At 35.7% G+C, this 9,648-nt stretch overlaps 2 protein-coding genes and 1 pseudogene across 4 annotated transcripts; 2 read left to right on the top strand and 1 right to left on the bottom strand.

The window, feature by feature from the left end:
• Positions 1–374: 374 nt before the first annotated feature.
• Positions 375–3,783, top strand: LOC143613428 (serine/threonine-protein kinase PCRK1-like). 3 transcript variants are annotated; one of them, XM_077087137.1, is made up of 6 exons: positions 375–396; positions 490–583; positions 2,010–2,438; positions 2,570–2,830; positions 2,930–3,052; positions 3,150–3,783. In XM_077087137.1, exons 2-6 carry the CDS (start codon positions 581–583, stop codon positions 3,681–3,683), a joined length of 1,350 nt encoding a protein of 449 aa, XP_076943252.1. In that variant the 5' UTR covers positions 375–396; positions 490–580; the 3' UTR covers positions 3,684–3,783. The 3 variants fall into 3 exon arrangements, with proteins under 3 accessions (XP_076943252.1, XP_076943251.1, XP_076943250.1); XM_077087136.1 differs by lacking the exon at positions 375–396 and having other exon boundaries at positions 466–583; XM_077087135.1 differs by lacking the exons at positions 375–396; positions 490–583 and having other exon boundaries at positions 1,886–2,438.
• A 1,132-nt stretch (positions 3,784–4,915) lies between these two features.
• On the top strand, positions 4,916–5,897 carry LOC143613432 (guanylate kinase 3, chloroplastic pseudogene; annotated as a pseudogene).
• A 708-nt stretch (positions 5,898–6,605) lies between these two features.
• On the bottom strand, positions 6,606–9,388 carry LOC143613434 (amino acid transporter AVT1C-like; the record flags this gene model as incomplete). The annotated part of the gene is made up of 10 exons (XM_077087140.1): positions 6,606–6,701; positions 6,842–6,904; positions 7,438–7,481; positions 7,575–7,720; positions 7,862–7,881; positions 7,961–8,096; positions 8,190–8,412; positions 8,496–8,676; positions 9,063–9,086; positions 9,167–9,388. Coding segments are annotated over 10 exons (1,155 nt in total), but the record flags the coding sequence as incomplete, so codon positions are not given.
• Between the last annotated feature and the right edge of the window lie 260 nt (positions 9,389–9,648).

The following is a 9,648-nucleotide window of genomic DNA, read 5'->3' as shown; positions in this document are numbered from 1 at the left end:
TAAAACACGTGTAAATAATAAATTCGAGCAACATCTATTCTATTCGATATTCACCTAGTATCGTTCAAAAAAAAAATCTATTCACCTAGTAGACTAGTACTATTCCAATCCCAGCTGTAATTCGTACTCCGATCTATCTACATCCGTACTTGAAAAGGACCTATATGTCTTTGTTATTTGGATGATTACTTATATTAAACAATGTAAAACCAAAATTAATAAGTAGCATCAAGCCACCAAACACCCCTAACATTTGTCACTTTGTGTTTAATTTTAATCTCCCTTTCAAAGACTTTCTCTCCCTCCTTCCCCACTTAGCCTCATCACCATATATACACTCCTCATCATTTTTGTAAATTGTAACTTACATTAGCTAGGCAACAGGACATAAGTTCGGTGAGCTAAGTTCTAGCTGTCATGTTTCCATTTTTATACAACTCCTTTCAATTTATCTCAACTTCTTATTAATAATTCTCCCATTTTATTTAGCTTTTCGATCGGATCAACTTCAATATGCGCGTGCTTGAAGCTTTGTAGTACTTCAATTTCGTACCAATCTTCGACTCACATTATTGATCATATGGTATTTCATCCTTTTCTTAATTATTCTAAATCAAACACTTTGTTAAATGTTAATTTTGCTGTCTACAACATGTTGGCTCTTTGTTTTAATTAGGTTTTCTTGATCTTACAACGTGTTTGCTGTGACTTAAGTTTTGATTTCAATATAGATTCATTCTTCATATATATAATTAATGTGAGCTTCTTTCAAGTTGTTATTTCTTTTTTAGTTTTTGAATTATAAAGTGTCATGTATAGAGTCAAGCATATATTAAAAGATATAAAGCTCATGCTTTTAATGGCATGACTCATTGACAACCAAGCCTCGTAAGATGGAGGCCATGAAAATCTCAAAAGCCAATATGAAGAGAATACTCAACATGTGCTCTAGTATGTTATTGTTGATATTTTAATAATTTATGATTAACAAATATTATATATATATATTGTATTTAAAATAAAAGATTTTATTTATTTAGTAGGTGGGTTTAGGAAGCAAAAAAAAAGGCAATTATAGGTAATTTTCAAAACTATTTGCGATAGTAATTCAATAACTACTAGTTTTGTCTAGTGATTAAGATCTATGACCTTCTAGCAAATTGATGCATGTTTTAGATTTTCTTTATTTAGATGTGTCAAAAATTGGGTTCCAATATGTAGAAACATAGATATTACATCAATATAGCAGGGAAATCACTGGCTAAAAAAAGTGAATTAACCGAATTTGCTTTGAGGGAGTGCGAACTAAACAAATAAATAATTACTTACTTTTTTTCTTAATATTTTATTTAATATATAATTTAGTTTTTCTTTATATATAACTTATAATTTTAATTTCTTAAATATTCAAGAATACGATTTTGTATATCTATTTATTTATTTGTTTACATTATAATATAAGTTTTATTGAAGATCTAATTGTACTATTGGTTGGTCTTGTAGATATGTTATTTTGGATCTAATTCGGATTTCAAAAAAACTTATATCTATATTACTAGATATAGACCAAAATAAATAAAGAAAACCGCGTGTATTTAGATTTTGAAAAATAAATATTATGAGTTGTTAAGGAAAAGCTAAATTATATGTTAAATAAAATAGTATGAACACAATCAAATTGTTTTTTCTTGTTAGATTGTTTAAATATAAAATATTCATACTTTTATTGGCATGATTCATTGACAACTAAAAGCCTCTGTGACTCTGTGAGATGGAAGCCATGAACATTCAAAAGTCAAATATGAAGAGGATATTAAACATGTGCTCTAGTGAGTTATTGTTGTGTTTTTATGATTAAGAAAAATCATAATATATTGTAAATAAATGATAACCAGAACAAACTATACATAAGTAATGTGCCTAAACTGCCATCTATGATCACATAAGATTCTATGAAATTTTAATACTTATGGCTATTGATTTGTGACAAACCAATGGTTATTTTTCAGGCAATGAAGGCCATGAGATGTTTCTCCTTCTCTTCTTCCTCCCATGGAGACAGAAACAACGACACAAGGACTGCAAAGTCAACCCCGGCCCATTCTTCTCCTTGCATATCCAACGGTCAAGACGATCAAAAGAAATCGAGCTCTGAGTTTACTTCACATGACAACTCGGATGTTAGCACCGAGTCCTCTGCCAGGACTTCTTTTGCAAGTTTAAGTCAAAGACGGAGTCGTAACAGTAACAGTAATAATAATAATCTCAGAGAGTTCACCTTTGCTGAGCTGAAATCAGCCACAAGAAACTTTAGCCGAGCCCTCGTGATTGGGGAAGGTGGTTTTGGATGCGTGTATCGTTCGGTTCTTAGAACCGCAGATGGTTCAAGTAAAAAGATTGATGTTGCTATTAAACAACTTGGCAGAAGAGGGCTGCAGGTTAGTTAGTTAGTTAGTTAGTTAGTTAGTTAGTTAGTTAACAACCTTAAACTATATGTATGTTTGTGTCATACTATGTTGTTTGTTTGTCACATGTGATCATTTTGTTGCCATTTATTAATGTTTCTTAGGGACACAAGGAATGGATTACAGAAGTGAATGTTCTCGGGTTCGTTGACCACCCGAACCTGGTCAAACTGGTGGGATATTGTGCTGAAGATGATGAACGAGGGATCCAACGTCTACTCGTGTATGAATATATGCCAAACCGGAGTGTCCAAGATCATTTGTCTAGCAGGGTTCGAACACCTATTCCTTGGTCAACACGACTGAGAATCGCGCAAGACGCTGCTCGAGGTTTAGCTTACCTCCATGAAGAAATGGAATTTCAGGTACCCTTATGAAAACAAAGTCAAACTACTTTGACTTTTTAATTTATGGGATTTATTGGTTAAAACTTAAAAGTTAAAACATTGTGTTATGATGATCAGATAATCTTTAGAGATTTCAAATCTTCAAACATTTTGTTAGACGAGAACTGGAACGCGAAGCTTTCAGATTTTGGGTTGGCTAGGCTTGGCCCGTCAGACGGGCTAAGCCATGTCTCAACGGCAGTACGTTACTCGACTGGTTAATTTTTTTTAAAATGACCATTATACCCTAACACATCGATATTCTCATAATATTTTATATATTTCTTAATCCAAACAGGTGGTTGGAACAGTTGGATATGCAGCACCAGAATACATCCAAACGGGACGCCTCACATACAAGAGCGATGTTTGGAGTTATGGAGTGTTCTTATTCGAACTTATAACGGGCAGGAAGCCATTGGATCCCAACCGGCCCAAACACGAGCAAAAGTTATTGGACTGGGTTAGACCGCACATCTCCAGCGACTTAAGAAAATTTCAACAGATTTTAGACCCTCGGCTCGAGGGGAACTATTCTCTAAAGTCTGCACAAAAACTAGCTGCGGTGGCTAACAAGTGCTTGCTAAAACAACCAAGAATGAGGCCGAGAATGAGCCAAGTGTTGGAAATGGTGAACCACATTGTGGAAGCTGATATGGCGAGTCCGGAAACACCATTGCCGCCATTCAAGACTGCCTCGACACCAAATGATGGCGGTTGTCAGAAGTCGATGAGGGAGGGGTTGAAGAGAAGGCTTGTTGATCCTGTCATCGGAGATAACAAGTGGTTCGTTTGTTTGACTGGCAATCCTAAGCTCGTGCGAACGAATTAAATTCGAGCGTGTTGTGTAAGCGTATGATCACAAATACGAACTACTTATGAATGTAACCGAATAAGATATAACGTTATTATTGTTACTTTCATACAATACAACAGTGTTATCAATTATCATGTTTGTTAAGTAATTAGCTAACTAACAAGTTACACAAAAATAGCTGTTTCCAGTGAAACAATGGTTAGGAATAGCCAAAACAAAACAGATAACTTTGTTGCTTTATGTTATTTTTCCAATCAAAACATACTTAAAACACAAGTTTTAGTTATTCATATACTTATTTTGTAGGATAATAATGTTTATAATTAATAAATACAGTTTCTAAAGGCAAAAATGGGTTGAAAATTTTCTGGTTAGTGTCAAGTCAAGACTCTTCTTGTTGTTTGTATTTATGCGTGTAAAATAAACGGGTCTCTCTAATCAAATTTTCAAGTGGATTTAAATTTGACAATCTAAACTTATTACTGTTACTTTTTACAGGGAAAAGATCCAATACAATAATACTTTAACGTACAATAGGTACACGAATCTTTTTTCTTTTCACGAAATCGATCCATGAAATCACATCCCAACATCTCGGAATCGTCAATACATATCCAATTAATCATTGGTTCACCGAAAAAAAACAATTCTGGATGGTAATCGATCAATTTTTTACTTTTTTTTTCACGAAAACCGTTTTGAGCGTTTTTAAACGTTTTAGTCTTTTGACTGAGCGTTTTAGGGTTTGGTTGAGCGTTTTAGTACTTTTGCCTTTGAGCGTCTCGCGTACCTATCGTACGTTAAGGCATTATTGTACAATATCTTTTCCCTACTTTTATAAATTTATCTAATAATCAGTGCTGTAGTAATCGCCAGCAACTAGTCAGGCAGTAAGGATAGAACTAACGATTAATTAGGGATTAACTAATTAATCAGGATTAATCGATAACTAGTCAGGATTATTACAACCATGCTAATAACTCACTTTATTTTAAACAAGATAAAAATAAATTAAATAAATTGAACTTAATATAATCGTTGTCGACAACTTAAAGTAAAACTGAAATGTACAGTAATTAAAAAAAAAACATTTTTAAACCAACCCGTTCTAACCCGAAAACCCGTGTTGACCCGCCCCCTTTGTCCCGAAACCGGTTCTAACCCAAAACCCGTTCCAACAGGTTTAGCATTTGGGTAACCCCTTCGGCCAAGGTTTCAACTACCTCTGAGCGCCTCTGTTTCTGCCCACAATATCATCACCACCAATCCAACGTCAAAACCCAGTTTAAATCCGATGCTAATTCGACGCTTGTGCACCACAATCCCGTATTCCAAGCTCAACCCATTATTCTTCACCACAAAATCCACTAACCCTTTACTCGTCTTCACCCAATTTCAAAACCCCCAATTTTCAAACCCTAAAATCAATTTCCAGCATGTCCGACAACCGCCGACCCGCCGCCCCAATTCCGTTGCCGGAATCCGCCGACCGGACCGAACTGTACCGGTCACTGGAAACCACCATGGGCTCATCATTCAGTTCCGAGTCTTTAGCCCCAAATCCAAGGCCTTTGGTTATTGTTATCAGTGGCCCAAGTGGTGTGGGCAAAGACTGTTTGATAAAATGCCTGAGAGAAGTCAGGAATAATATTCACTTTGTTGTGACCGCAACGAGTCGGCCCATGAGACCCGGTGAGGTTCACGGGAAAGATTATTATTTCGTAACCAAAGATGAGTTTTTAAAAATGGTGGAAGATGATGAGCTTTTGCAGTATGCATTGGTGTACGGGGATTATAAGGGGATACCAAAACAGCAGATTCGGGATTATATGGCCAAAGGGTATGATATCGTCTTGAGGGTCGATATTCAGGGGGCGTCGACGTTGAGGAAGATTCTTGGGGATTCTGCGGTTTTTGTGTTTCTGGTGGCGGAGAGTGAGAGCGAGCTGGTTATGAGGTTGATTGATAGGAAGACGGAGAGTAAGGAATCGTTGCTGGTGAGGGTTGCTACGGCTCGGGAAGAGTTGAAGCAGATGAAGAATTTTGATTGTGGTTGTGAATGCCGAAGGGAAGTTGGAGAGTTGTGTTAAGATGGTGGAGTCGATTATAGACGCCGAGAAAGCGAAAGTTGTGCAGAGGAGAGTGATGGTTTAGATGCATTAACAATGTATGTTTGTTGGACCTTATTTTCGTATCGTTTTTGGTTGATTGGTTTAAGAATGCTTGTTAAACTGGTTGTTTATATGTGTTCGTTTGCTCGAAATTGTTAAGTTTTGAATCTTGCCAATGTTTTGATTGCTTCATGAATGCAAAAAACTAGTTTTACACTGCTTTGAATATATAAAAATTTTGTTATCTTGCTTTAAGAATGTTCTGTATTATGTTGCTACAACAAAACCAGTAAACCGTAAGGGTGTAAACAAGTCAAGCTGTCTGTGAGCTACTCGAGATCGACTTGCTAGAGGCTCAAACATACCCGAGCTTGAATGAGTCTGTTTTAAAATATGATTGTTATATTATATATTAAATTAAATATATATTTTTTATAATTACTACTATGATTATATATTAAATTTTGTTAAAAGTAATTAAATAATATATATTTATGTCATATATGCAAATTGTAGTTAAACTATATATAAGAAATAGTTATAATGTGTATATATTAGTAAAAGACTAAAATAGCCGATTTTGAGCTTGAAATCATGAGTCAAGCTCGAGCTTTAAAAATAAGCTCAAAACAACCCAGGTGAGCCTAGGTGAATTTGGGCTTGGCTCGTTTACTCCCACCGTAACATTCATAACGGGAACAAGTACACTTGGTCTGATTCTCAGTTGTAATATAAAAAAAATGTTCTTGGTGCAGTCCAAGATATGATATTGATAATTTGTGAACAGGCGTGTCATACAAGTTCTAAAACAATAATCAAAACACGATTATAAAAGCTGTTGAATGATCTCAGATAAGCTTGTGTATGTTCCAAACACTGCTGAGACAATGCCGATTACGATGATTAACACGCAAAGCGAAACCTACCAAAATCAAACGGAAAAGTAAGATTGAAAGTAAATGATTCACAAATGTTGATAGATTAGATTATCCTTGGAATTCAATAAGACAGCAGCAGTGCTGTTTTATGGCATGTTAAAGTTGAGGAAAGTATGTTTGATACCTGAAAGAGAGTTACGTTTCCTTTGACGATTTGCAGAAAAAAAGCACATGGAAATATCAATGACTGGAATATCAAAAACCGTGTTAGTTTTGTGTTCTCGGTCAGTCAATTGTAAGGGTGCTATATAGGTCGTATTTGTAGGTTGGCGGGTCAGATTCCAGCATGGAACTAACACGAAAATAGTGTCAAATAGGTGGGCCCAAACACGGTACACTGTTCATGGGTTGAGACTAACACGACCCGTTTAACCACAAAATATGTTTTTTCTTTCTTTTTAATTTTTATTATACTTGTGCTCTAAAATTATAAATTTACAATAAAATACAAATATGTATGAAACAGTTGCATTAACTATAAAACATGGCTTCTTTCTGTAGGAACTTTCATTAGTTCACACCCAACTAATATGACATAAAACACATTTAGAAAAAAAGAAGGTTGAGCCCAATATGAACTGTTTAGCTAAAGATGTTTGTGGGTTCGACCCAAAACTAACTGGAACCTGATCAGTGAATTTTGTGTCAGGTACGTGTGTATCAGAAATTCACTCCTAGGTGGATGTATGTGAAGGACAAACATGACAAGTTAGAACTTACCACTAGCATTGTGAGTAATGATCCGATCAAAGACATAACCAACCCTGTAAAAAAAAGGAAATGATCGCAATTATATACACATGATGCGTTTCAACCTCTAGACCAAGTATATTAGAGCACATAATGTGAGAACCTACCAAAGAACGGGAAAGTGAGGGCCACAACCAAAGTAGACGCCACTAAAGTCGTTCTAATGAGGAAGGAGTAAATGTGAGACCCCAAATGGTTTGACGGCATCAGTTCCTCAAGACACATCGCCACCGGAGATATAGTTAAAGCATATGTGATTCTTGTTAAGGAACATACAATTGTTCTTTAGGATTATGTTTCTATCTTATATTATATTGGTGCAAAAATAGCAATAAATATATAAAATGTTGTACTTATATAAGAGTCTTGACCATTACTTCAGGCAAAAGGATATTTGGTAAATGGATTGATTACCTACACAAGAACAAGTAACAGATATAAGTTCAATGAAATTTCAGAAACTAATCGTGCGTGTGATCAGTAGTTAGCATACCGTAGCCCATACTGCAATTTTGGAAGAAACAAAATTTGAAGGTAGGTTGAGAGTAAACTGTGATTCTATCGATTCACCGAACATCATGTATCCCATTATCACGACTCCAGCATAAAGTAAGGTGCATATTGCAAAGTTTCATAAAAAGTTTAATATTGTATGAAATTCTGTCTATATTGTATAACCCGGGCCTCGAGCTTTAGTTTGCTTGATTTAAGGAAGTACCTACCTGGCAAACAGGACTAGGGGAAACTGACTTCTTTTTTCCATAGATGCATAAATGTTAGGAAGAACAGCATGCCCTGCATAACAATAACCATAGAGCCCGATCGCCACTGGCAACGTTGGCATATTTAATGTTTTTGTACTTTCAATCTGAAATCCGATGTTATCCACCAAACCAATCCAAAACAAACAAAAGACCAAAAGAACCGAAACAAAAACTCCTCCAGCTGGATACAAACACGAAGACAAAAGTTAGAACTCGTAAAGTTTAAAAAACTGTTGATATTTTGCTATTATATTTTGGACTAACCGGAGATGTAACTGAGAACGCTCATGTTACGAAGCCAAACTGTTGGAAGAACAACAAGAGTGACCATTATCGCGCACAAATAATGGGAAGTTAGATGATATCCTCCGAGGCTTAATTGTGCATTTGGAAACAAAGAAGATAGATTATCACTCTCCAAGATTATATATTCAACGCACGCCGCCTGCAATGATGGATGTGAGTGATTTAGTTAAAACCATAGTAAAAGTAAAGTGGTTAAAACCATTGTTTTCAGAACTGGACCAGATTGGCCAGTTGGACTTGTTGAACCACCTCTATTTGAACTGGCTAGGGAACCGATGGGTGGACCGAATCATCAAAATGTTTTAATTTTCCCATCCAAAATGTCATTTTACCTACTGAGACTTTATATTTTGTTTATTCCATGCTTCATACTCTTTTTTTTGTATTAATTATATATATACCTCTTATTTTAAAAATTTATAATGACAGTCATTCATGTATGACCACTTAACCAGTGGGCCGGCAAAGCGGCTCATTTCCGGTTATGAAAACATTGGTTGAAACATAGGAAAAGCGGTTACTTACATACAACTCCACGTACAAAATTATCTGCACCAAAACAATAAACATGATGATAAAATTAGTTGATAAAAAACAACTTACAACACTTGAACATTAATCAAACTTACAGAGATGACAAGGCGTCCGGCTTTGCCAAAGGCAGCCTCACCAATATCAGGGTAGGTCTTAAGACCGGGCCGACTATCCAAACAAGAAAGAAGAAGGAGACCCGTGTAGAAGGAAAGAACACAAAAGATGAACAACACTGACATGCCGGCCCATCCTCCCTGTTTCGCTGCATAAGGAGTAGAAAGAAGTCCTACTCCACAAAGAAGATTCACCCCTACAAGAAATCATCATGCACCATAAATCACTATGTATAACAAAGCTATTAGTAGGGTCAGGGGTGGGTGAGATGTAGGCAAACCATACCTCTATCCTAAAGGATAGAGAGGTTGCTTTTAGCGAGACAAATGAAACCAGGTAAACTTGTATATTCCATTTGAACCTAATCAAATCATATATCCTGATTATGGTAGAGATAATTAAATAAATTCTAACTAATATCTCCTAATCAAATCATTTCGGCTATTAGTAGCTTCGTAATTCT

Source organism: Bidens hawaiensis, unplaced genomic scaffold, assembly GCF_021521415.1.
Source record: "Bidens hawaiensis isolate Kalapana, Puna unplaced genomic scaffold, B.hawaiensis_p1.1 tig00037473_1, whole genome shotgun sequence".
NCBI lineage: Eukaryota > Viridiplantae > Streptophyta > Magnoliopsida > Asterales > Asteraceae > Bidens > Bidens hawaiensis.
This window is presented reverse-complemented; position numbering and strand designations above follow the sequence as displayed.